General features: G+C 47.3%; 1 protein-coding gene across 2 annotated transcripts in view; it reads left to right on the top strand.

The window, feature by feature from the left end:
• shisa9a (shisa family member 9a) overlaps positions 1-27,795 on the top strand; it is a 307,558-nt gene that overhangs the window by 264,329 nt on the left and 15,434 nt on the right. For both annotated transcript variants that reach the window (XM_078418302.1, XM_078418301.1), the window contains one exon: positions 7,403-7,558. In XM_078418302.1, coding sequence (XP_078274428.1) covers positions 7,403-7,558 — 156 coding nt within the window. The remainder of the gene's footprint in view (positions 1-7,402; positions 7,559-27,795) is intronic.

The following is a 27,795-nucleotide window of genomic DNA, read 5'->3' as shown; positions in this document are numbered from 1 at the left end:
ACATTTCTTCACACAGATAATGGTGAGTCTGTGGAATTCTCTGCCACAGAAGGTAGTTGAGGCCAGTTCTTTATCTATATTTAAGAGGGAGTTAGATGTGGCCCTTGTGGCTAAAGGGATCAGGGGGTATGGAGAGAAGGCAGGTACGGGTTACTGAGCTGGATGATCAGCCATGATCATATTGAATGGCGGTGCAGGCTCGAAGGGCCGAATGGCCTACTCCTGCACCTATTTTCTATGTTTCTGTTTCTATGATGGAATGATGGCTCATCGGTTAGGACAGGCTGCGCTTGGCAGGAGAGATGGGTTCTCAATAGGAGGCCGTATCACTCTTGATTAATCCTTCATCATTCAACTTAGTGAAGAGTGATGTGTGATCCATTGAGGAGGCGTTGAAGGAAGTGTGCCAAATAGTCTTCCAGCAGTTCCACTACTTCTTCAAACCTACTTTGACCATGATCCTTGTCATCTGACCTGATATTTGTGCCCTAACCTGTCCTGACTCTAAATGCGTCTGTACTCAATATTCCACTATTTTTTATAATGGAAGGGGGCAGAGTTGGTTGCACAGGCACAAAACAAAATGCAATTATTACAGTCAGGTAACTCAAATTATTTGTTGGCTAAGTAAGCTCTATCGCTGCAAATATAATTTTTTGGGAACTCATGCTCTTCGCATAAATTTTGTTTGTTAACATTTGTTGCAGTGTTTTCAGTATTTTCAAGTGACTCAGCATTTGAAGCCAAAGATGAATTATTCTGGCACAAAAGCAAACTGCTGCAGGTGCTGCAAATCTCCAAGTAAAAAGAAGAAAATGCTGCAAATAGGCTCGGAGTCAGGTAGCATCTATGGAGCTAGAAGTAGAGACAACGCTTCAGGTCAATGATCTTCCATCAGAAGCTCTCTCAGGCCTGGATAGAGTGGCTGTGGAGAGGATGTTTCCACTAGTGGGAGAGTCTAGGACCAGAGGGCACAGCCTCAGAATTAAAGGATGCTTCTTTAGGAAGGAGATGAGGAGCAATTTCTTTAGTCAGAGGGTGGTGAATCTGTGGAATTCATTGTCACAGAATTTAGATTTTAGATTTAGAGATACAGCTCGGAAACAGGCCCTTCGGCCCACCGAGTCTGCGCCGCCCAGCGATCCCCGCACATTAACACTATCCTACACACACTAGGGAGAATTTTTTTACATATTACCCAGTCAAATAACCTACATACCTGTATGTCTTTGGAGTGTGGGAGGTAACCGAAGATCTCGGAGAAAACCCACGCAGGTCACGGGGAGAACGTACAAACTCCGTACAGACGGCGCCCGTAGTCAGGATCGAACCTGAGTCTCCGGCGCTGCATTCGCTGTAAGGCAGCAACTCTACCGCTGCGCCACCGTGCCGCCCTGAATGTTGTGGAAGCCAAGTCAATGGATATTTTTAAGGCAGAGATAGATAGATTGTTGATTAGTACAGGTGTCAGGGGTTAATGGAGAGAACTCAGGAGAGTGGAGTTACAAGGGAGAGATAGATCAACAACAGAGCTTTATTTGTCATTCGGTACCAAGGTACCGAACGAAACTACATAGCAGTCACACAAAAAAGAAAAAGAACACAAGACACACGACCCCAACACAAACATCCATCACAGTGACTCCAAACACCCCCTCACTGTGATGGAGGCAACAAAACTTCCACTCTCCTCCCCACACCCACGGACAGACAGCTCGTCCCCGACCAACCCGCACAGTCCCCGCAAGGGGATGGCCCGCGGCCGAGCCGCACCGGGCGCTGAAACGTCTCGCGCCCGAGCCAGGCGATGGAAGGCCCCGCGGCCGAGCCGTGCGCAGCTAAGTCCCATGGCAGAGCCGCGCCGGGCGATGGAAGGCCCCGCGGCCGAGCCGCACCGGGCGATGTTAAGTCCCGCGGCCGAGCCGCACCAGCGATGAAAGGTCCCGCGGCCGAGCCGCGCCGGGCGCTGTTAGGTCCCGCGGCCGAGCTGCACCAGGCGATGTTAGGTCCCGCGGCCGAGCCGCACCGGGCGATGTTAGGCCCCGCGGCCGAGCCGCACCGGGCGATGTTAGGTCCCGCGGCCAAACCGCACCGGGCGATGGAAGGCCCCGCGGCCAAGCCGCACCGGGCACTGTTAAGTCCAGCGGCCGAGCCGCACGGGGCGATGTTAGGTCCCGCGGTCGAGCCGCACCGGGCGATGTTAGGTCCCGCGGCCGAGGCGCGCCGGGCGATGGAAGGCCCCGCGGCCGAGCCGCTCCCCACGCCGTGAGGAAGAGACCTAAAAGAGAAAGGTTTCCCCCATCCCCCCACCCACACCACCACCCCCCCACCCACACCACCACCCCCCACACATACACAACCCAAAAAAACAAAAAAACCATCCCAACACCGACACACAACAAAAAAAAAAGGAAAAAAAACGAACAGACTGCTAGCGAGCCGCAGCCGTTAGGCGCCGCCACTTACGCTTGTCACCCATGATTGAATGGCGGAGTAGACTTGATGGGCCTAATGGCCTAATTCTGCTCCTATCACTTTGGAAATTGTGAACTTATGGGAACTGGGAAAAGTTTGAAATTAGTAGGTTTACATATAGAGGTGGGCAAACGAGAGGGAGGAAAGAATAAAATGGAAGGTTTATGATAGGATGGAAGGCAGGTGAATGCCATGTTCCTGCCCATGTTCCAAGGGAACAATGATCATGCGATAGGGGGGATGCTAGTGGGGATACTAAAGAACAAATGGATCCAGAAGAGATCCAGAAACAGAATAAATCTGAATAAATCTGAATAAATCTGAATAGCTGAGAAATATGGGAGCAGCTGGTCATGGCCTGAATTTGATGAACCTTTTGGCTGGTTAAGAAGTGCCGGACAGACTGAGACTCCACTAATCTTTATTGGAACGGTTCAGGAGGTGAAGAGACCAGGAGTGGAAGTAGGTAGACACACAATGCTGGAGTAACTTCGCCAGACAGGCAGCATCTGAAGAAGGGTCTCGACCCGAAACGTCACCCATTCCTTCTCTCCAGAGATACTGCCCGTCCCGCTGAGTGACTCCAGCATTTTGTGTCTACCTTTGATTTAAACCAGCACCTGCAGTTCCTTCCTACACAAGTGGGAGGAGGTCGGGGTGTTGCACAGAATGGTCACCCAACTTGCGGTTGGATCGTGAGGAGCAGAAAGCTGTGAGCAGCAAGTTTGTGCAAGGTGTCATAGATGGCTAGGGATGAGATAAAAGAGCAGGTGATGTCCATTGTTCGGCTGTACAGGAAAGGGCCCTCAGGATGAGACATGGGGTGGTTGATGAGAGGAGAAGGGTGTTGCAGAGGTAATTGTAGGGGGGAGATGGGGGGGTGGGGGGAGCAGTGTTGTGTGGAGTCAGCATGCCAGAGATGGCAGAAATGGCAGAGGATGGCCTGAAGTTAGTGGGGTGGAAAGTAGGGACGGGGGGGGGGGGGGGGGGGGGGGGTGGAGGGGGGGGGGGGGAGGAGGGGGGGGAAACCTCCTGTGCTTTTGGGAAGGATGGGGAGGATTGAGAGCAGGGAATTACTCAAACCTCGTAAAATTCAGGGAATGATTGAAATCGTGTCGCAGAAACTTCAGACAAGATACCAGGAAGCCGCGGCACAGATGTTGATGTTGTCAGAGCTGCTGCAGAGGGACAGAGGAATATAATGAATGGAATAGATTTCTTACAGAAAGTGAGGGACGAGGAAATGTAATCAGGACACCTTTGGAAGTCAGGAAGCTGGAGATATCACGGTGTGTTACTCGAAAATTGCTTTATTAACTCCATTTTAAATTACATTCAAAGCATGAATTGTGAATTTTGCTCCATCATTGTGCTGTCCAATGTAACATATACAGATGGCAACACAGAAGAAGATGCAGTGGCTGGCATTATTCCCTTCGGCACTTGCGTAAAAGGTCTTGAAGTGAGATGTTGGATCAAAAGCCTGGGTAGAGTGGATGTGGAGAGGATGTTTCCACTAGTGGGAGAGTCTAGGACTAGAGGTCATAGCCTTCGAATTAAAGGACGTTCCTTTGGGAAGGAGATTAGGAGGAATTTCTTCAGTCAGAGGATGGTGAACCTGTTGAATTCTTTGCCACAGAAGACTGTGGAGACCAAGTCAATGGATATTTTTAAGGCAGAGATAGATGGATTCCTGATTAGTATGGGTGTCAGGGGTTATGTGGAGAAGGCAGGAGAATGGGGTTAGGAGGGAGAGATAGATCAGCCATGATCGAATGGCGGAGTAGACTCAATAGGCCGAATGGCCTAATTCTGCTCTTATGACCTTAAGTTATTAGGTCGGCAGATGCCCAATCTAAGATAAGCACGAGTTCGCTGCTGGTATTTTCTCAGTGTAAGAGAATATCCCCCTCAGTTCCCCAGCATGGTATTTTGACATTCTGAGAACAGGAGCGATATGTACACCCATTGCCAGTGACTCCCACATCATGGGGAAGAGCAAAAAATATTATCACAAGTATTCTCACACATTTTGTTTAAATACTGGCCGATGATTTGATTTAAGATGTTTTAATTCTAAGTTTGTCAGAACTACTTGTGGCAAATTCAGGCCATAACCTGCTCCCATATTTCCTGCAGTATATCTTCACCTTGGACTTCCAATTTTATCTCCAGGGCAGTAATGAGACGATGCTCCAAAGTAACGTGCCCTTCGCGAATCGTGCTTTCGCTTTGAAGGGAATATGTGGGAAAATACTCCTCGAGAAATGTTAGATTTAAAATTGTAGGCACACATTTTAACAGGATCCTTAGTGCCCAGGAGAGCAAGTCGGAGTTGGGGGTGAAGGGATGGAGGTGAGAAAAGACCAGGACAATCAGGGCTGGCCACAAATGACCTCAGGCGTGGAGCAGTCTGAAGAAGGGTCTCGACCCAAAACATCGCCCATACCTCCTCTCCAGAGATGCTGCCTGTCCAGCTTTTTGTGTCTGTCTTCAGACAGGGCCCATTGTCAGGAAGATGGCATCTCGAGAGGGAAACAGCATGGAGATATGAGGAACTGGTGAAACGACTAGGGGGGGAGGGGGGGGGGACGAAAAGGGCAAGGGAGAGAGGGGAGTGCAGGGAGTGCGGGTAGAAGTTACTTACTTGGCTTTCAACATTATCAGCCAAATGTTTGAGGACATGCACAAGTACATGCCTTCCACTGGCAACACATCACACTGATGCTCATGGTATTGCAACCCTCCCTGGAGGGTGCCATTGGTAGTCATGCCGTTAATGTGACAGAGGGTTTAATACTGATACGGGTGAATTTCAAAGATCGCTGCATAATATGTTGCAGATATTCCACTGTTCCACAAAATCCATTATCAAAGCTACTGAGCGGCAATTGAATCCAACGGAAGCTCATTAGACTCATATCTGCCATACATTTACACTTTGCAGTGCCATAGGCATTTCCGTGTGGGCGAAAGATTAAAGGATTTAAGCTAATTGCAAAGAGCACAGATGTGACACATTGGGCACTTTAGTTTAGTTTAGTTTAGTTTAGTTTGGAAACAGGCCCTTTTGCTCCACCGAGTCCACACCGACCAGCGATCCCCGCACATTGACACTGGGGGTAATCTTACATTTATACCAAGCCAATTAACCTACAAACCTATATGTCTTTGGAGTGTGGGAGGAAACTGAAGATGTCGGAGAAAACCCCCGCAGGTCACGGGGAGGACGTACAAGCTCTGTACAGACCCCGCCTGTAGTCAGGATTGAACCCGTGGTCTCTGGCGCTGTAAGGCAGTAGCTCTATCATTGTGTCACTGTGCTTCCTCCCACTATTTCTGCAGCGATGGTTGTGTTGGTGTCAGGATCTCCTCTCGTGGAGTCCAGGGTTAAAGGGTTAAACTATCCTGTCACTGTCTCATTCACAGGTTAGCCAGAGACCAGAGGTGTGGAATGTCATCAGTGAAAGGCAGGAGGGAAGGGTTAACTTCTCCCCAGCCCACCATTGGCAGGCCCACCACACTCACCTCCAACCAACGTTAGGTCACTCTGATCGACGCAAAGCACCGGAGTAAGTCAGCAGGTCAGGTTGCATCTCTGGAGAGTAAGGATAGGTGACGTTTCAGGTTGGGACCCTTCTTCTGACTGAAAGTAGGAGGTGAGAGGTGAAGAGATGGAGGTGAGAAAAGACCAGGTCAATCAGGGCAAGCCACAAATGACCTCAAGCAGGGTGATGCCCCGATGGGCCCATTGTTGGCTTGGGAAAGTGTGAACTCAAGAGGGGTTCAATGTGGAGAGCTGAGGGACTGGTTAAATGGCTAGGAGGGACAACAGGGACAAGGGGAAAGTGGGGAGGGAAGCAGAGTGTAGTTAGAAGTTACCGAAAAATTAGAGAATTCAACGTTCATACTGTTGGGTTGTAAGCCACACAAGCGAAAAACAAGGCGCTGTTCCTCCAATTTACATTTGGCCTTGCCTCAGCACATAGCTGACGCTGATCCCGTGACACTCTTGATTGAATGGCGAAGCAGATTTGATGGGCCGAATGGCCTAATTCTTCCCCGATCACTTATGGACGCTCGGCAGCCTGGGAAGAGTCAGGTGGCACGTCTATGGGAATGTGGGGCGGGCAGGAAACACGCCTTGTTTCTCTGCCACAGATCCAATGCAATTAAATTCCACGCTGAACTTCAGAGAACACGATGAAGTGCCAGATAAAGGAGTCTCATTAATATGCGGATCACAGAAAATGAGTGAGGAGAATAAGAGGCAGCACTTTGAATACATACCGCGCAAATAATCCGTGGTAGCGCGTGTGGCTGCTCTTGTAATCAGCCTGGTGCATTATCCTGTTCAACGTGCCGAGCGAGGCCTTGTATTGTTCATTTGTGCTCTACCCCTTTGTTCAACGATTTATCAGGAGAGTCACCATCACATCATCCCTTCCATCCAAAGCATATTCTTTGCAAAGATGTAAAATTGGCCGAGCATCTTTAATTTCTCAGATGTATTTATCATCCATTGGAATTGTGCAACCCCCTCAGGAACGCGCTGTACTGAGTGAGGATGGTTTCTGAGTATATTGTATTCATCGTCATTGCCTTATTGTTCTGCGGTGGAATGCCATATAAACGTTCTCCAACTGGGCGGAAATCACAAAGGCGCAATTGTTGTGACTGAGCACTATTATCTCAGCCCAGGTGAACATGGTGTACAGCTGTTGGCTCTGTACCCAGTGTTAATTGTTCCAGGTCAATGTATTGTGCAGCTTGCCTGTCCTATTTCTTTTTTTTTTGCTAATGAGCTTTATCTGTTAATTGGAAAGACAATCTCCTCTCTGGACGTGGGTGGAGATTGTGATTAATGCTTTTCACACGTTGTGTTCAAAAATAAATATTTTGTGCTCTTTTCTTCAATGTTTTGCAGACCAGACACAGATGAATAATGCAGGCACAACCTACCCTCTCATCTCACAGATGGCACAACCTCATTCCTATTCCACCTTGGGCCAAGGTTCTCACTCCTTTGAACAGCAAGTCCCTGGCAAGGAGCTGAACAAGTATGCCTCACTCAAAGCTGTGGGTAAGTCATCGAGAGTGCCTGGTACCTTGTGTGTCACCTTCCATTTGCATGGATCACGTCAGACCTTATTTTTATCAAGTGGTTCATCAATAGATTTGCAAACACCTCTGCCAAGATCTGTACAACAATCCCCAATGAGGGGATTTTAAGGTAATTTTAAGACGAATTTCAGGCAATTCTTTATATTCTTCAATCCGTCCTGGGTTGTATCCATCCTGGGGGTGGAGTTGGATTCATGGGAGGTGGTCTTGGAGGGGTGGATGCTCCTCAAACTGCAGAGCATCTTGGACAATACAGCTCCACCCCCTCCATGACACACTGGCCAACCTGAGGAGCACCTTCAGCAACAGACTGGTTTCACCAAGATGCAACACTGAACGCCACAGGAGATCCTTCTTCCCTGTGGCTATCAAACTGTACAACCCCTCCCCCTTCTGTCGTGGGGTAGACTGAGACTGAGACTGACTCCCCTCCACAATCTTTGCACATCCCCAATCCTTTCCACTCGTCACTTTAATTTCATGTGTCATGTATCTTGTGTTTTGTGACTGTTGGCAGATCAATTTCCCTCCTGGGATAATTAAAGTTCTGTCGTATCGTATCATATATTAGTGAACTATTGTTCACTAATAGTTAAGCCCACTTGTGTGTAAGCTGCAATACTATAGCAGGGATGACTGAAGTAGATTCACTGCCTCCTGTATGAGTTCTGGGGCATGAGTTCTCTGGAAAGCTAAGTGCTTCTATAATCTTAACAGTTTGTGACTTTGAAACCCGCCCTGCAGCCTGAGAAATTATTCCAAGTTCAATAATGAAGCAACTGGCAGTCTCAATAAAAAGTACAGAAATCAGCAAAGGCAGCAATCAGCAGCAGTAGCAGCAGCAATCAGCAGCAGCAGCAGCAGCAGCAGTAGCAGTAGCAGCAGCAGAAGCAGCAGCAGAAGCAGCAGCAACAAGCAGCACCAAGCTGTGTTGCTTGGGAAGTAGTGTGTGGGGATTGTGTGGGGATTGTGTGGGGATAGTAAGGAGTAAGACCTGTGTGATCTCCCGGACAAGTTTCGATCGCCTAGCTTGGGGTCGGAGAGGAATTTCCCGGATTTTTTCCCAAATTGGCCTGGGTTTTTTATCCGGTTTTTCGCCTCTCCCAGGAGATCACTCAGTTCTTTTGGGTGGGCGGTTGGAGCGGTTGGAGCAGCGGCCGGGCGGTAGGTTTAGTAACCGAGCACGGGGCTTTGTTTAGAGAGTATGACTGCCAGGGCAGTTTTTTGTTCTGGGTGTCGGATGTGGGGAATCTGGGAGTCTGATAGTCTTCCAGACATCCACATCTGCGCCAGGTGTGACGAGATGGGGCTCCTAAGGGACCGTATTAGGAACCTGGAGCGGCAGATTGATGACCTCCGTCTGGTCAGGGAGAGTGAGGAGTTTATAGATAGGAGTTACAGAGAGGTGGTCACTCCTAGACCACGGGAGGTAGACAAGTGGGTCACTGTTAGGGGGGGCAAGGAACAGAGGCAGGGACTAGAGAGTACCCCGGTGGCTGTACCCCTTGGAAATAAGTACTCCTGTTTAAGTGTTGTTGGGGAGTACAGCCTACCTGGGGGCAGCGACGGTGCCCGGGCCTCTGGCAAGGAGTCCGGCCCTGTTGCTCAGAAGGGTAGGGAAAGGAAGAGGAGAGCGATAGTAATAGGGGACTCTATAGTGAGGGGGTCAGATAGGCGTTTCTGTGGACGCAGTCGGGAGACCCGGATGGTGGTTTGCCTCCCTGGTGCCGGTGTCCGGGATGTGTCTGAGCGTGTCCAGGATATCCTGAAAGGGGAGGGAGAGGAGCCAGAGGTCGTGGTACATATAGGTACCAACAATATAGGTAGGATAAGGGAAGAGGTCCTGAAAGGAGAATTTAGGGGGCTAGGAAGAGAGTTAAAAAAAAGGACTTCCAAAGTAATAATCTCAGGCTTACTGCCTGTGCCACGCGATAGTGAGAATAGGAATGGAGTGAGGTGGAGGATAAATAAGTGGCTGAGGAACTGGTGCAGGGAGCAGGGTTTCAAGTTTCTGGATCATTGGGACCTCTTCAGGGGGAAGTATGACCTGTACAAAAAGGACGGGTTGCATCTGAACCTGAGGGGAACCAATATCCTGGCGGGGAGATTTGCTAAAATAATTGCGGAGACTTTAAACTAGTACGGTTGGGGGGAGGGACTCAAACACAGATAGCTAATAGGCAGTGTGTGAGGCAGGAGGCAGAAAAGGGAAACACTCAGACCCAATATGTAGGAGAGAAAGAAGGGAAAAGAAATAAACTGAGAATAAGAAATGATGGGTCCCTTAAATGTGTATATTTTAATGCTAGGAGCATTGTAAGAAAGGTGGATGAGCTTAGAGCCTGGATTGACATCTGGAAGTATGATGTTGTGGCGATCAGTGAAACATGGTTGCAGGAGGGTTGCGATTGGCAATTAAATATTCCAGGATTTCATTGTTTCAGATGTGATAGAATCGGAGGGGCAAGAGGTGGGGGTGTTGCATTGCTTGTCAGGGAGGATATCACAGCAGTGCTTTGGCAGGACAGACTAGAAGGCTCGATTAGGGAGGCTGTTTGGGTGGAACTCAGAAATGAGAAAGGTTTAGCAACACTTATAGGGGTGTATCATAGACCGCCAAATAGGGAACGAGAATTGGAAGAGCAAATATGTAAGGAGATAGCAGATATTAGTAGTAAGCACAGAGTGGTGATTGTGGGTGATTTCAATTTTCCGTATATAGACTGGGAATCGCATTCTGTTAAAGGGCTGGATGGTTTGGAGTTTGTAAAATGTGTGCAGGATAGTTTTTTGCAGCAATATGTAGAGGTACCTACCAGAGAAGGGGCAGTGTTGGACCTCCTGTTAGGAAATGAGATGGGTCAGGTGACGGAGGTATGTGTTGAGGAGCACTTTGGGTCTAGTGATCACAATGCCATTAGTTTTAATATCATTATGGAGAAGGTCAAATCTGGACCAAGGGTTGAGATTTTGGATTGGAGAAAGGCTAATTTTGAGGAGATGAGAAAGGATTTAAAAGGAGTGAAATGGAAATTTTTGTTTTATGAAAAGGATATAATAGAGAAATGGAGGATATTTAAAGGTGCAATTTTGAGAGTACAGAGTCTTTATGTCCCTGTTCGGTGGAAAGGAAAGAATAATAATTTGAAAGAGCCGTGGTTTTCCAGGGAAATTGGACACTTGGTTCGGAAAAAGAGGGAGATATACAATAAATATAAGCGGCAGGGAGTAAATGAGGTTCTTGAGGAATATAAAGAATGTAAAAGGAATCTTAAGAAGGAAATTAGAAAAGCGAAAAAAAGATATGAGGCTGCTTTGGCAAGTAATGTAAAAGTAAACCCCAAGGGGTTCTACAGATATGTCAATAGCAAAAGGATAGTGAGGGATAAAATTGGTCCATTAGAGAGTCAGAGTGGTCAGCTATGTGCTGAGCCGGAAGAAATGGGGGAGATATTAAACAATTTATTTTCTTCGGTATTTACCGAGGAGAAGGATATTGAATTATGTGAGGTAAGCGAAACAAGTAGAGTAGTGATAGAAATTAGGAGGATTAAAGAAGAGGAGGTACGGACACTTTTGAAAAATATAAAAGTGGATAAGTCTCCAGGTCCTGATAGGATATTCCCTAGGACATTGAGGGAAGTTAGTGCAGAAATAGCAGGGGCTATGACGGAAATATTTCAAACGTCATTAGAAACGGGGATGGTGCCGGAAGATTGGCGCATTGCGCATGTTGTGCCCTTGTTTAAAAAAGGTTCTAAAAGTAAATCTAGCAATTATAGACCTATTAGTTTGACGTCTGTGGTGGGAAAATTAATGGAAAAGATACTTAGGGACAATATATATAATTATTTGGATAATCAAGGCCTGATTAGAAACAGTCAACATGGATTTGTGCCTGGAAGGTCATGTTTGACTAATCTTCTTGAATTTTTTGAAGAGGTTACCAGGGAAATTGATAAGGGCAAGGCTGTGGATGTTGTCTATATGGACTTCAGTAAGGCATTTGACAAGGTTCCACATGGAAGGTTGATTAAGAAGGTTAAATCGTTGGGTATTAATAGTGAGGTTGCAAGATGGATTCAACAATGGCTGAATGGGAGATACCAGAGGGTAACGGTTGACAATTGTATGTCAGGTTGGAGGCCAGTGTCTAGTGGAGTACCCCAAGGATCTGTGTTGGGTCCACTGTTGTTTGTCATTTACATTAATGATCTGGACGATGGTGTGGCAAATTGGATTAGTAAATATGCAGATGATACTAAGATAGGTGGAGTAGTTGATAGTGAGGTAGATTTTCAAAGTCTACAGAGAGACTTGGGCCTTTTGGAAGGGTGGGCTGAAAGATGGCAGATGGAGTTTAATGCTGATAAGTGTGAGGTGCTGCATTTTGGTAGGACAAATCAAAATAGGACGTACAGGGTAAATGGTAGGGAATTGAGGAATGCAGTGGAACAGAGGGATCTGGGAATAACTGGGAATCTCATGTGGATAGGGTGGTGAAGAAGGCGTTTGGTATGCTTGCCTTTATAAATCAGAGCATCGAGTATAGAAGTTGGGATGTAATGTTAAAATTGTACAGGGCATTGGTGAGGCCGAATCTGGAGTATGGTGTGCAGTTCTGGTCGCCAAATTATAGGAAGGATGTCGACAAAATGGAGAGGGTACAGAGGAGATTTACTAGAATGTTGCCTGGGTTTCAGCACTTAGGCTACAGAGAGAGGTTGAACAGGTTGGGTCTTTATTCTTTGGAGCGTAGAAGGTTGAGGGGGGACTTGATAGAGGTTTTTAAAATTTTGAGAGGGACGGACAGAGTTGACGTGGGTAGGCTTTTCCCTTTGAGAGTGGGGAAGATTCCAACAAGGGGACATAGCTTCAGAATTGAGGGACAAAGGTTTAGGGGTAACATGAGGGGGAACTTCTTTACTCAGAGGGTGGTGGCTGTATGGAATGGGCTTCCGGTGGAAGTGGTGGAGGCTGGCTCGATTTTATTATTTAAGAGTAAATTGGATAGGTATATGGATGGGAGGGGATTGGAGGGTTATGGTCTGAGTGCAGGTAGATGAGACTAGGTCAGGGAGAATGGTCGGCGTGGACTGGTAGGGCCGGACAGGCCTGTTTCCGTGCTGTAGTTGTTATATGTTATATGTTATATGTTAAAGGAGCTGCAGATGCTAGTTTAAGCCGAAGATAGACACGAAAAGCTGGAGAAACTCAGCGGGACAGGCAGCGTCTCTGGAGAGAAGGAATGGGTGACGTTTCGGGTCGAGACCTTTCTTCAGCCACTCAGCCTTAGCCTCAGTAGAGGAGCTGGCTGTCGAGGGCTTCTTCCTGGGAGCCCAGTCTTTACCACCGGGCGCCGCTCGTGGGCTCGTGTTTGTCGCAGTGGCTCACTCTTCCTCAAACCTGCAACAGGGGAACACAGCTAGAACGGAGGCTCCATACTCTCTCGCCCTTTCTTTCTTCCTCTCTCCATCTCTCTCTCTCTCTCTCTCTCTCTCTCTCTCTCTCTCTCTCTCTCTCTCTCTCTCTCTCTCTCTCTCTCTCTCTCTCTCTCTCTCTCTCTCTCTCTCTCTCTCTCCCTCTCTCTTCCTCTCTCTTCCTCTCTCTTCCTCTCTCTTCCTCTCTCTCTCTTTCTCTCCTCTCTCTCTTCTTTCTTCCTCTCTCTCTCTCTCTCTCTCTCTCTCTCTCTCTCTCTCTCTCTCTCTCTCTCTCTCTCTCTCTCTCTCTCTCTCTCTCTCTCTCTCTCTTTCTCTTTCTCTCTCTCTCTCTCTCTCTCTCTCTCTTTCTCTTTCTCTTTCTCTCTCTCTCTCTCTCTCTCTTTCTTCTTTCTTCCTCTCTTTCTTCATCTCTCTCTCTCTCTTTCTCTTTTTCTTTTTCTCTCTTTCTCTTTCTCTCTCTTTCTCTTTCTCTCTCTCTTTCTCTTTATCTCTGTTTCTCTTTCTCTCTCTTTCTCTTTCTCTTTCTTTTGCTTTCTCTTTCTCTTTCTTTTGCATTCTCTTTCTCTTTCTCTTTCTCTTTACTCTTTCTCTTTTTCCCTCTGTCTTTCTCTCTCTCCTACCCTGTCAGCCAGTGACAGGGATCAGTGCAGCATCCAAGGTAGGGGGCGCTGTCACAATGTCTGTGCTGGGCCATGAAGCTGACTATAAAATGCGGTCTGTTACTACTGCTTCCGGTGAACCTGCTTTATTGGACTCTTCAATGGCCAGATACACTACTGAACCTAATCACTGCACGTATGCAGAACATTAATGTGAATAAACTGACATATCCAAGAAATGGGCACATTGTTCATATGTGTGTGAAGGAACTGCAGATGCTGGTCTAAACCAAAGATCGACACAGAATGCTGGAGTAACTCAGCGGGTCAGACAGCATCTGTGGAGAGAAGGAATGGGTGACGTTTCGGGTCGAGATCCTTCTTCAGAATGAATGATTCAGAATGAATCTGAAGAAGGGTCTCGACACGAAACGTCACGCATTCCTTCTCTCCTAAGATGCTGCCTGTCCCGCTGAGGTACTCCAGCATTTTGTGTCTATCTTTGGGGCATATAGTTAAATTGTGTTCCTTTCCAATGACACTACTTTGGGGAAACACCTGGAGAGTTCTCACTGCAGTCCGATCAATAGTCGCCCCTCAACCAGCATTACCGACATCGGTCATTTTGCTCTTGGTGGGATTTTGCTGAGCACAGATGTTCTGCCACTGAATCATTCCATTACCACGCTAACTGCACTTCAGCAGTACTTTGCTGGGCCTTGCAGAGCTGGTGTAAGGCAAGTTATCGAGGCAAGCCCTTTCCTCTGCTTTATATGACTGCCACCGCAGCTTTCCGCAGAAACCACTTCACATTGCAGCTGCTCAGTGGACTCCCCTGCTGCATTGTTTGGCAGCCTCTTGTTGCTATGGCTGTTAACTTAGTCCAGGCTAAAATCTAATGCAGCAAGAATCCAAGGGTTATGTTATTTAAATGCAATAGTCTCTCCCCGGTATGAACCGAAGATAGACACAAAATGCTGGAGTAACTCAGTGGGACAGGTAGCATTTGGGTTCCATCTCTCCAGTGATGCTGCCTGTCCCGCTGAGTTACTCCAGCATTTTGTGTCTATCTTCGGTTTAAACCAGCATTAGAGCAGGAAACATGTTCCCAATGTTGGGGGAGTCCAGAACAAGGGGCCACAGTTTAAGAATAAGGGGTAGGCCATTTAGAACTGAGATGAGGAAAAGCTTTTTCAGTCAGAGAGTTGTGAATCTGTCGAATTCTCTGCCTCAGAAGGCAGTGGAGGCCAATTCTCTGAATGCATTCAAGAGAGAGCTAGATAGAGCTCTTAAGGAGTCAGGGGGTATGGGGAGTAGGCAGGAACGGGGTACTGATTGATAATGATCAGCCATGATCACATTGAATGGCGGTGCTGGCTTGAGTAATAGGCCCATGGTCAGTAATAGGCCCATGGTCAGTAATAGGCCCATGGTAAGTAATAGGCCCATGGTGAGTAGTATAGTCCGACCCAACAGTAAGCAAGGCATTGGAGCGCAGCAGTGCACTCCACCCTGTCAGATGCTGCAGACAGTCCAGAAAGTATAGTTACCAACATGCCATCTGTAACTTCGATAGGGACCGTTTTAGTATTGCGTAAACAGGGTGTGAAGGAAGAAGGACTTGGATGAGGAAAGGATGGTTGAGGATGGTGGTTTGCGAGGACGGAAATGAGTCCAAATGAAAGTGTCCTCTTATCTCACTTGGATTTTCTGCCCTGACCTGAGCAGAATGGAGTCTCTTGCCTGGCAACCCAGGAAGCAGTTCAGCTTTAACAAGCTATAACGCCTGCGTATTGCATTGAAGTGCATAGTGCACTTGACTCATGAGGATAAGTGACTCCAGGCAAAACGTTAGATGTGCAACAGAGCTTATTAAGGACCATCCACAGCTAATCCCTGGAGGAAATTTCTCATTGACTCTTCAGCAGCAAGCATACGTGAAATGCTTCCAAATGCAAAACCTGGGAGAGTGAAAAAAAAAAATTTATGAAAGGGAAACTGACTGAGCAAAGGAAAATGTCAGAGGTGGGTCTAATGAATAGGTTAAAATGAATGAATTAAAAAGTAAATAATATTAAAATCTCATGGTTTGAACTATGACCTTGTGGCTGTTGCCGCATTGAACCAACAATATGTTGAAAGACTGGAGCGACTAGGCTTGTATACACTGGAATTTAGAAGGATGAGAGGAGATCTTATCGAAACGTATAAGATTATTAAGGGGTTGGACACGTTAGAGGCAGGAAACATGTTCCCAATGTTAGGGAAATCCAGAACAAGGGGCCACAGTTTAAGAATAAGGGGTAGGCCATTTAGAACTGAGATGTGGAAAAACATTTTCAGTCAGAGAGTTGTGAATCTGTGGAATTCTCTGCCTCAGAAGGCAGTGGAGGCCAATTCTCTGAATGCATTCAAGAGAGAGCTAGATAGAGCTCTTAAGGATAGCGGAGTCAGGGGGTATGGGGAGAAGGCAGGAACGGGGTACTGATTGCGAATGATCAGCCATGATCATAGAATGGCGGTGCTGGCTCGAAGGGCCGAATGGCCTCCTCCTGCACCTATTGTCTATTGTTTATTGTCTACAAACAAGAAACCACCGCACATTTAAAAATTCATACCTATGATTTTGTTTTGTTCCCTCATGAATGCTCGGTGGACTTGTTACCTAAACAGGATTAGGCAACAGTTCCAAAAAGTTAGAAACCAGGATTAACAAACTCATCAGGAAGGCTGGCTCCGTCCTAGGGGGGGCAGAGTTGGTGTTCAATGGGAGGTGATCTTGGAGGGGAGGATGCTCCTCAAACTGCAGAACATCTTGGACAATACAGCTCCACCCCCTCCATGACACCCTGGCCAACCTGAGGAGCACCTTCAGCAACAGACTGGTTCCACCAAGATGCAGCACAGAACGCCACAGGAGATCCTTCTTCCCTGTGGCTATCACACTGTACAACTCCTCCCCCTTCTGTCGTGGGGTAGACTGAGACTGACTCCCCTCCAACCACCCCCCCCTCCCCAATCTTTGTACATCCCCAATTCTTTCCACTCGTCACTTTAATTTCATGTTTCATGTACGTATGTCCCTCCTGTGATAAATAAAGTTCTATCGTATCGTATCGTATCATAAAACAATATTGGATGCAATCTAAGTCTAAGTCTAAGAGCGGAGCTTCTGAAAAGAAACAAGGGTACAGATGCTCCAAGGTTACTTGATATTGAGAATGATTATAGCGACCTAACTTCATGGAATTATCATCCCACAAGAGACCAAATGATTGACCTGCATTTTGAAAGTTATCTAGTCTTTCAAAATTCAGCTGCTATCAAAATATACCAAGTTCTACATTGCTCTACCCAGTGATTTTTCTGCAGGAAATATTTTAATCCTGCAGGAAAAACTGCTCCGTAGTTGTTATTTTGTTTGTGTTACTGTCAGGGAGTAGGTTCCATGTGGTAATGGTGGTAATATTATTGTATAAATACATTTATTATTGTATAAATATATCTCACACGGTGCTAAATTAGACTGTCAGTCTGGTCGGGAGCATTATCAGCTGTGTTCCAAATGGTTGAGTTTTTAACCTGATTCAGAAGAATGTGGTTTAAGTTCCCCTCTAGACACTTCACCAAGCTTAAGGCTCATTTTTCAATGCAGTATTAAAGGAGTACAGTGTTGTTGGGAGTGCTATCTTTCAGATAACAGTCATAGAGTGATACAGCGTGGAAACAGACACTTCAGCCCAACTTGCCCACACCAGCCAACATGTCGCAGCTACACTCGTCCCACCTGCCCGCATTTGGTCCATATCCCTCCAAACCTGTCCTATCCATGTACCTGTCTAACTGTTTCTTAAATATTGGGATAGTCCCAGCCTCAACTACCTCCTCTGGCAGCTTGTCCCATATATCCACCACCCTTTGTGTGAAGAAGTTACCCCGCAGATTCCCATTAAATCTTTTCCCCTTCACCTTAAACCTATGTTGTCTGATCCTCGATTCCCCTACTCTGGGAAAGAGACTCTGTGCATCTACCCGATCTAGTTCTCTCATGATGTTATACACCTCTATAAGATCACCCCTCATCCTCCTGTGCTCCAAGGAATAGAGTCCCAGTCTACTCAACCTCTCCCTATAGCTCAGACCTTCTAGTCCTGGCAACATCCTCGTAAATCTTCTCTGTACCCTTTCCAGCGTGACAACATATATTGTGTTCAACTGGCCTTGTTTGTTACATCATGTGGATGATCCTACAGAATCTTATAGAAACATATAAAATTCTTCGGGGATTGGGCAGGCTAGATGCAGGATAAATGTTCCCGATGTTGGGGGAGTCCAGAACCAGGGGTCACAGATTAACAATAAGGGGTAGGCTATTTAAGACTGAGATGAGGAAAAACGTTTTCACCCAGAGAGTTGTGAATCTGTGGAATTCTCTGCCACAGAAGGCAGTGGAGGCCAATTCACTGGATGTTTTCAAGAGAGAGTTAGATATAGCTCTGAGGGCTAACGGAATCAAGGGATAAATGGGAGAAAGCAGGAACGGGGTACTGATTTTGGATGATCAGTCATGATCATATTGAATGATGGTACTGGCTCGAAGGGCCAAATGGCCCACTCCTGCCCCTTGTTTCTATGTTTCTATCCTGTAGCACTGTTCTGATGGAATGGATTTATGGGGCCAACATTAATCTCTCAAATAGCTTTTCCAAACGATAGATGATGTGGATTGTTATCGGACTGCTTTTTCTGTGAAATCTTACTGGACAGGAATTGCCTTGTGTCTTCTGCATTACTGCAATGACAACACACTGGCTCAGATGGCCGATGCTGTAAATTCTCCGATATCATAAAGTGAAATCATATCAGTGATATAAACCATTGCTTTAGAATAGAATAGAATAGAATAGAATAGAATAGAATAGAATAGAATAGAATAGCCTTTATTGTCATCCAAAAACATGTTTTGGGACGAAATGACATTGTCCACAGTAAACAATGAGAAGCAATACAAAAAGAAAGCAATAAAACACACAATCACAAAACCAACATAAAACAAAAAACATCCATCACAGTGAGTCTCCTCCAGTCACCTCTTCACTGTGATGGAAGGCCAGAATATCTTTTCTCTTCCCTGCTGTCTTCTCTCGCGGTCAGGCAGTCGAAATTGCCACTTGGGGGCGGTCGGGGCTCCCGACATTGAAGCCCCCGCCGGGCGGTGGAAAATCCCGCGGCCTATTCCAGGTCATGCCGGATGGTGAAAGGTCCGCAGCGGGCCGACCCAAGCCCCGCGATTCAGGGGGGAAGAAGACTCTGCCGCTGCCGGAGCTCCCGATGTCGGCCCCCACCCAGGGTCCTGTGAGCTTCAGACATCCACAGGGCACACGGCCGAAGCCTCCGAAGGCGAGTCGCAGCCACACCCGCAGCGCCACCGCAGCCTCCGAAGGCAGCCAGCTCCGCAGGTGGTGAGTACAGTGGTGCAGGTGGTGCGAACCAGAGCCCCAGGTGGTCCCAGGTGGAGGCCGCCAGCTCCAGGTGTTTGGCCGATGGTAGGCCGCAGCGTGAACGGAGACACCACCCAGAAAACAAAGGTCGCGTCTCCATTCGGAAGAGACAATTTTTATAGTTCCCCCCCCCCCCCACACACATGGTACACAACCACAAAAAATACTGCATCACATCCAACACTTACAATTAAGACAAAAAACAAAACAACACAAAAGACAAACGGACTGCAGGTGTGCCACAGCTGCTGCACAGTGCTGTCACACGTGACAACACCTAGTCATTTTGTCATCATTACTATCATGACATAGGCAGTTTATACACAAATAAGTTCCACAAGCAGCAAGACTGGATTATCTCTTGTTTAATCATGCTGTTAAATCGTCCTAAACACTGCTACCATTTTCCTTAGATAGACACAAAATGTTGGAGTAACTCAGCGGGACAGGCAGCATCTCTGGACAGAAGGAATGGGTGACGTTTCGGGTCGAGACCCTTCTTCACCCTCACATATGTAATAAAACGGAACACGGTTGACATCATATGTAAAATCTTCCTTGGCTGTCTTGAAATAATGCCCCGTTATTTTCCATCTGCCGAAGGGAGCAGGTGGGCCCTTCAGTTCAATGTGTTGTTTCAAAGGCAGGATCCCTGCCAGGATAAACCTCCCTCAATGCATTCAAGTGTTGGCCTAGATCTTTGTGCTCACGTTTCAAGGGAGAGCCTTGACCCTACAACATTCAAGCACAGAGACAGAGATGTTTCCCATTGAGCCACTGCCTTTAATGCTGGTGCTTGTTTTGTACGAGGAGCAGCCACTGCTTGCAGTGGTTATGGTCGATAGGTATAATTTATGATATGGTAAAGATTTGGCATCCACTGTTGCCCATTATGTTCCAGACTAGCACTGGAGTGTTTTAAATACAAATGGAAAACAATTGCCAATAGTTATGAATAAAAACCCATTACTGGCACACATACCTGTGAATGCAGAGGTGGGTGGGGGGTTCCAGGGATTGTATTAGTTTAGTTTAGTTTAGTTTAGTTTAAAGATACAGCATGGAAACAGGCCCTTTAGGCCATCGAGTCCGCACCAACCAGCGATCCCCATACACTAGCACTGTCCTGCACGCTAAGGACTATTTACAATTTTTACCGAAGCCAATTAACCTACAAACCTGTACATCTTTGGAGGGTCGGAGGAAACCGGAGCACCCGGAGAAAACCCACGCAGGTCACGGGGAGAACGTACAAACTCCGAACAGCCAGCAACCATTGTCAGGTTCCAACCCGGTTCTCTGACGCTGTAAGGCAGCAACCCTACGGCTACGCTACCCTGCCACCCCTTAATTGGAGATATTTAGAGGAAAAGGGGAGGAAAAAGCAAAATTGTGAGGAAATTTGTGGCTAAAACAAAGACACCATAGGTATCCTAACCCCATTCCCGAAATGAAATCTGCCAAATCGCCAGAGAGAAAACCGAACGGAGTATTGGCAGGTGGAATTAAAATTTGATGAGGCAATTCTTCGAAGTAGCACCCAGGTTTGGAACTCGTTGCCCTCAATAACATAGGTAGAAGGATTCACAATTCTTGCTATTGAGGGAGTGCAGCGTAGGTTTACTAGGTTAATTCCCGGAATGGCGGGACTGTCATATGTTGAAAGACTGGAGCGACTTGGCTTGTATACACTGGAATTTAGAAGGATGAGAGGAGATCTTATCGAAACGTATAAGATTATTAAGGGGTTGGACACGTTAGAGGCAGGAAACATGTTCCCAATGTTGGGGGAGTCCAGAACAAGGGGCCACAGTTTAAGAATAAGGGGTAGGCCATTTAGAACTGAGATGAAGAAAAACTTTTTCAGTCAGAGAGTTGTGAATCTGTGGAATTCTCTGCCTCAGAAGGCAGTGGAGGCCAGTTCTCTGAATGCATTCAAGAGAGAGCTGGATAGAGCTCAAGGATAGCGGAGTCAGGGGGTATGGGGAGATGGCAGGGACGGGGTACTGATTGAGAATGATCAGCCATGATCACATTGAATGGCGGTACTGGCTCGAAGGGCCGAATGGCCTCCTCCTGCACCTATTGTCTATTGTCTATTGAAGCTACTTTTTGCATGAATGTGACAGTGGTAATCTGACACGATGTGCTGCCGAGCCAATTTATTTGGAGGAGAAAGCTAAACAGTAATTTAGTGAGGTTCGGATCGGGGAAGACTGCAGGGAGCGGTTGAACAACCTCCACTGCTCCTTGGGAGTTCAGTGAGGTCAGCAGCAACAACGGAGATGAAATGGAACAGACCGACTTCACACGCGAGAGTACAAGCGCTCGATTAAAGGCTAATTAACTGACGGAGGGTGAGACGCATGTAGCTAAACGATTCACATGTACTTCCCCACATGCCGTTTGAATCCGATCGCAGAAGTAGAGCAGCTTTGACCCGTGGAAAAAAGTACATTTAAATAAAAATAGGTTAACAAGTTTGGTTCTGGGAAAGCTTGTCCAGAGGGGCCTGTTTAATATGCATGAATAAATTAAAGAAATCGCTGACAGACATCAAAGTCTGTGTTTCCTCTTCACATTGAGATAAACAGAGTACAACTTGAATATGATCAGGGGGGAAAAACATAGCGATTGCACTGCAGCACCAGTAATCAGGTCTTTTGAATATTTCAATACCAAGCCTTAAACCTGCTTCAGTTACTGCCTGAAAGATAGACACAAAGTGCTGGAGTAAGTCAGCGGGCATCTCTGCAGAGAAGGAATGGGTGACGTTATGGGTCGAGACCCTTCTTCAGATTCAAATTACTGCCCAATGTAATCAGGGAGGGAATTGAACTTTCATTTCCAGAGTGCCTTTCCCAGCCTCGGGACCTTGAACATCATTTCACTGCCAATGAGGTTTTTGTTGTAGCCATTGCTGTAATGTGGGAAATGCCGCAGTGGCCAGCTAGTGGACGAGGACACTCTCACTAATAGAACTGCGCCAGCAACCATTTCATCTCCGTTGAGTGATAAATATTGACCTGGATAGCAAGAAGCATGCCCCTGCCCAAACAGCAACACCGCCCTCCCCCCCCACAACAGCCCCCACCCCCCACAACACCCCCCCCCCCCACTCCCAACTCCCCCTCCCGCTCCTGTTCTTCAGAAATACGGCTGGATCTTTCACATCTACCTGAGAGAGAGAGAGGTCTCGACCCAAAACGTCACCTATTCCTTTTCACCAGAGATGCTGTCTGACCCGCTGAATCACTCCAGCATTTTGTGTCTGTCTACCCGAGAGAGAGCATGGGCTTCCTGCTGAGTTTGATGGGGGGAAGGCAGGGGTTTGGGGTGAGGTTGGGTGGGAGAGATGGCGGAGTAGACTTGACGGGGCCGAATGTCCTAATTCTACTCCTATGCCTTGTGACATGACCTTCACCCGAATGCAAGAGTGGATTTGGGGTAGGCCATTTAGAACGGAGATGAGGAAAAATGTTTTCACTCAGAGAGTTGTGAAGCTGTGGAACTCTCTGCCTCAGAAGGCAGTGGAGGCCAATTCCCTGGATGCATTCAAGAAAGAGTTAGATAAGAGCTCTTAATGATAGCGGAGTCAGGGGGTATGGGGAGAAGGCAGGAATGGGGTACTGATTGTGAATGATCAGCCATGATCACGGTGAATGGCGGTGCTGGCTCGAAGGGACAAATGGCCTCCTCATGCACCTATTGTCTATTGTCTATTGGATTAGTTGGTGTCCAGCTTCAGTTCTGGGCTGGGACTTGAATCACAGTCCAGGGTTTACATTTATTAACCTGAAGGGTAATGATATACCCAGAAATTCATATGGCCTACGTCCGCAAGGAGGGATGTCTTTTCTTTTGTTTGTCAGTCCATAATGCTAATTTTAACTAACTATTAATAATGATTTATTGGCACTCTGTCAGAGGAGTCATCTGGAAGCAATATTATCTGTGGTAAAAGAATGAAGCATGATTTTGCAGCTCAGGATACTTGCTGTGTTGATCCTGAAGTGATTGATCATAGCGTGGCCTCTCGTTACACTTGCCTCCCCCCAATCATGGTTTATGAAAGAACGAAGTGACAATGACCTCGACTGACTTTTCTATGTCCATGACTCTCCCCAATTTATTTGCAACGACTTTCAAGCCGTCCAAGAACGTGACGATCGGACTGGAGGCAGCGCACGAACGGCATTAACAGAAGCGAAAGAATGACCTGAATTTCAATAATCAATTAACATCATAATCAAACTGTCATTCTTCAGCATCCGAGACCAATCTGAGACTGATGTTCAACAGAAAAGGTTGAGAAACAGGAGAGAGTGTCTTGCCACTATGAGTTATACCAAACAGCCATAGCCTACAATGCCATTCTTGTTCTAAAGTCACCGTGAGAATGTGGTAGCGCACACCCCATCTTCCTTACGAGGGCAAATTAAACAATTTGCACAACAAAATGCTCCTTGGAATACATTGCAGCTCGTAACCAGGGGAAAGCTGCCTGCCATTTGAAATGAAGTCTGCAGAGACTTGCTAGGAACATGCCCTTGGCTCTGTCTGTAATTGAGACTGACTACAGCCTTGGTTTATTGTGAGGAGAGTAGGTGTAGGAATAGATCAATCTAAACAGCAAACAAAACTCGTGCAAGGCACCAGGCTGACTGCAGCAGCAATATGATTTCACACACACTGCACTGCCAGAGCCCTTCTCTCACCACCAGGGGGCAAATGAGAGATGATTGTCATGGGGGTTCAAGTGGACAGAGCCAGATAGAAACATAGAAACATAGAAATTAGGTGCAGGAGTAGGCCATTCGGCCCTTCGAGCCAGCACCGCCATTCAATATGATCATGGCCGATCATCCAAAATCAGTGCCCCGTTCCGGCTTTTTCCCCATATCCCTTGATTGCCTTAGCCTTAAGAGCTAAATCTAACTCTCTCTTGAGAGAGAATCTTCTACCAATGCTGGCAAGATACCAACTTCACCAAAGATGGACACAAAATGCTGGAGTAACTCAGCGGGTCAGACAGCATCTCTGGAGAAATGGAATGGGTGATGTTTCGGGTCGAGACCCTTCTTCAGACCAACTTCACCAATGCAGGCAAGATATCAACTTCACGTGAGCTGGCTATTTTCCTTAATGCAGCATGTATGTAACCAGGGTTGGATGCCAATGCAATCTAGCAAGGGCAATTATCTTGAATTACCTACTTAAAGTTAGCCAGTGCCAGTCAAAGCAAGGCTGCACATCCTAAAGTGGGGTGAAGTTGTATCACATCGGCAGCAGGCTCTGGTAAAGTGGGGTGAAGTTGTATCACATCGGCAGCAGGCTCTGGTAAAGTGGGGTGAAGTTGTATCACATCGGCAGCAGGCTCTGGTAAAGTGGGGTGAAGTTGTATCACATCGGCAGTGGGTGCCAGCAACCATTCTGGAATTCTTCCCATGGGCAGAAAAGGCATCCCCAAGTGCCTTATTCCACCAGTCCCAATTACCCTTCAGTGAGCCACAGTCCAACACTCATTGGCTGTCCCAGACTCTATCAGTCAGAACTTGTACCCAGTGGATTTACACAGCACAGAAACAACACTCCCCACCCACTGAATCCATGCGAGCCGCCAAGCCCCCATTTACACCAATCCCATTGTGTTCTCCTTACATTCCCATCAACACCCCCCGGGAATGTTGTGCTGATACAGGCCCCCACACTGCCACTGCTGTAAGCATGACATATGCAACCCATGCCTTGCATGGACAGTCAGCTATTTAGCCCTTGTGGAATATTTACTGACACCCTCTGCTTTGCCTTGTAGCATGAGGCACTGCAAACTTTAGTTTAGTTTAGTTTAGTTTAGTTTCGTTTAAAGATACAGCGCGGAAACAGGCCCTTCGGCCCACCGAGTCCGTGCCGACCAGCGATCCACGCACACTAGCACTATCCCACACGCACTAGGGGCAATTTACACTTATACCAAGCCATTTAACCTACAAACCTGTACGTCTTTGGAGTGCGGGAGGAAACCAAAGATCTCGGAGAAAACTCACGTGGTCACGAGGAGAACGTACAAACTGCATACAGTACAGCACCCACAGTTGGGATGGAACCCGGGTCTTCGGCGCTGGAAGTGCTGTAAGACAGCAACTCTGCCGCTGCGCCACCTTAAGGCAGCAGTAACAAAGCAGAGGGAGAATGGCACTGCTGCCTGACCTTAAAGAGCCTCGGGAGACAATGCAGTCATTGCAGTAGCTGTAATAGATACAGTATTGTAACAGCCGGGCAAAGACAATTGGGGAGCTCAAAGTCACCTCCTCCTCAGAACATCCCCTCATCTCCCAGCTGAACCGGATGTGTTGGAGATGTACGTTCACCACACTCTCCACCTCTTGTCTCTTCACCTTTGATGCTATTTTCTTTTCCGGAAACCAGGGATGGCAACCAGGCACATGGATGATGGAGGAGCATCTCCAAGCTCCAGGCTTGGCCCAGGGATCAGCTTGGAGGGGCCCTCACTTGCTGGAACACTGGAACAGGTTCCAATCTCTCACTGTGTCTTCAGCGAATATCACGGTGATCTTCTGTTCCATTGCCATGGTGGTTCACACGCAGGATTACTGCAGATTGAAGGAATCCCACCGACTGTCACCATTCGGAGCACGACCTGCACAAGGACAGACTATGGCCATGCGTCAGCTGGTCACGGAGGGAGCTCAACCCCTGCCTTAGATATTCAAATGTGTGGTGCAGTTTTTTTAAAGCGCAGTTGGCATATAGAACATACAACAGTGCTGCACAACAACAGGCCCTTCGGCCCACAATGTCTGTGCCCAACATGATGCCACGGCAAGCTCTTATCTGCCTGCACATAATCCATACCCCTCCATTCCATCCATGTCAGTGTGTTCAATCAAAGGTCTTGTAAATGCCACTACCATACCTGCGTTCACCACCACCCCTGGCACTCGCCTCGCACTGTGTTAAAAGCGGGCGGTCACGGTGGCGCAGCGGTAGAGTTGCTGCCTTACAACGAATGCAACGCCGGAGACCCGGGTTCGATCCCGACTGCGGGTGCTGTCTGTACGGAGTTTGTACGTTCTCCCCGTGACCTGCTTGGGTTTTCTCCGAGATCTTCGGTTTCCTCCCACACTCCAAAGACGTACAGGTTTCTAGGTTAATTGGCTTGGTAAATGTAAAAATTGTCCCTAGTGGGTGTAGGATAGTGTTAATGTGCAGGGATCACTGGTCAGCGTGGACCCGGTGGGCCGAGAGGGCCTGTATCTGTGCTGTATCTCTAAAAAAAAACCTCGAACACCTTAAAGCAAATGCCCTCTGGTGTTTGATTTTTCCATCCTATGAAGAAGATTCTGACTGCCTACCAAATATTATGCTCTCATAATTCTATATAATTCTGTAAGGTCTCTGGCATTCCAGGGAAAGAAATCCATGTGCAACCTAATCCAGGTAGCATCTGGTGAACATCTTCTCCACCCTCTCCAAAACCTCCCCACCCTTCCCGTAATGGGGCAAGGAAAGGTCGCCTGTGCTCTATCTCACAGACCCCTAGTGAGACCGCACCTGGAGTACTGTGTGCAGTTGTATAGGGCCCTAGTGAGACCGCACCTGGAGTACTGTGTGTACAGGGCCCTAGTGAGACCGCACCTGGAGTACTGTGTGCAGTTTTGGTCTCCAAATTTGAGGAAGGTTATTCTTGCTATTGAGGGCGTGCAGCGTAGGTTTACTACGTTAATTCCCGGAATGGCGGGACTGTCATATGTTGAAAGACTGGAGCGACTAGGCTTGTATACACTGGAATTTAGAAGGATGAGAGGAGATCTTATCGAAACGTATAAGATTATTAAGAGGTTGGTCACGTTAGAGGCAGGAAACATGTTCCCAATGTTGGGGGAGTCCAGAACAAGGGGCCACAGTTTAAGAATAAGGGGTAGGCCATTTAGAACTGAGATGAGGAAAAACTTTTTCAGTCAGAGAGTTGTGAATCTGTGGAATTCACTGCCTCAGAAGGCAGTGGAGGCCAATTCTCTGAATGCATTCAAGAGAGAGCTGGATAGAGCTCTTAAGGATAGCGGAGTCAGGGGGTATGGGGAGAAGGCAGGAACGGGGTACTGATTGAGAATGATCAGCCATGATCACATTGAATGGCGGTGCTGGCTCGAAGGGCCGAATGGCCTCCTCCTGCACCTATTGTCTATTGTCTATTGTCTATTGTTTACATACACGCAAAAAGTGAGTCGGCTGCCAGCAGCAGCACCTGTTACCAACAGGGACCATGTATTCCCTACAACGCCCTGTGTTCACTTGGCTTGATGAAAGAATGCAGTAGATTCATCCCTCTTTGAGTAAAGAACTTTCAATCTTCACTGATTGCCCTAATGTGACAGCGCTAAAAAAAACAAAAACGTAACATTTTGCACACATTTCTTTCTCCAGAGGAATAGATCGTGAGATGCACAGACAGGGTCTCTTGCCCAGAGTAGGTGAACCGAGGATGACAGGTCCTAGGTTCAAGGGGAAGGGGAAAAGATTTAATGGGAATCTGAGGGGTCATTTTTTCACACAAAGGGTGGTGGGTGTATGGAACAAGCTGCCAGGGGAGGTCGTTGAGGCAGGAACTATCCCAACATTTAAGAAACAGAC

Source organism: Rhinoraja longicauda, chromosome 21, assembly GCF_053455715.1.
Source record: "Rhinoraja longicauda isolate Sanriku21f chromosome 21, sRhiLon1.1, whole genome shotgun sequence".
NCBI lineage: Eukaryota > Metazoa > Chordata > Chondrichthyes > Rajiformes > Arhynchobatidae > Rhinoraja > Rhinoraja longicauda.
The sequence above is the reverse complement of the archived record's forward strand: the minus strand, read 5'-3'. Positions and strand labels throughout refer to the sequence as shown.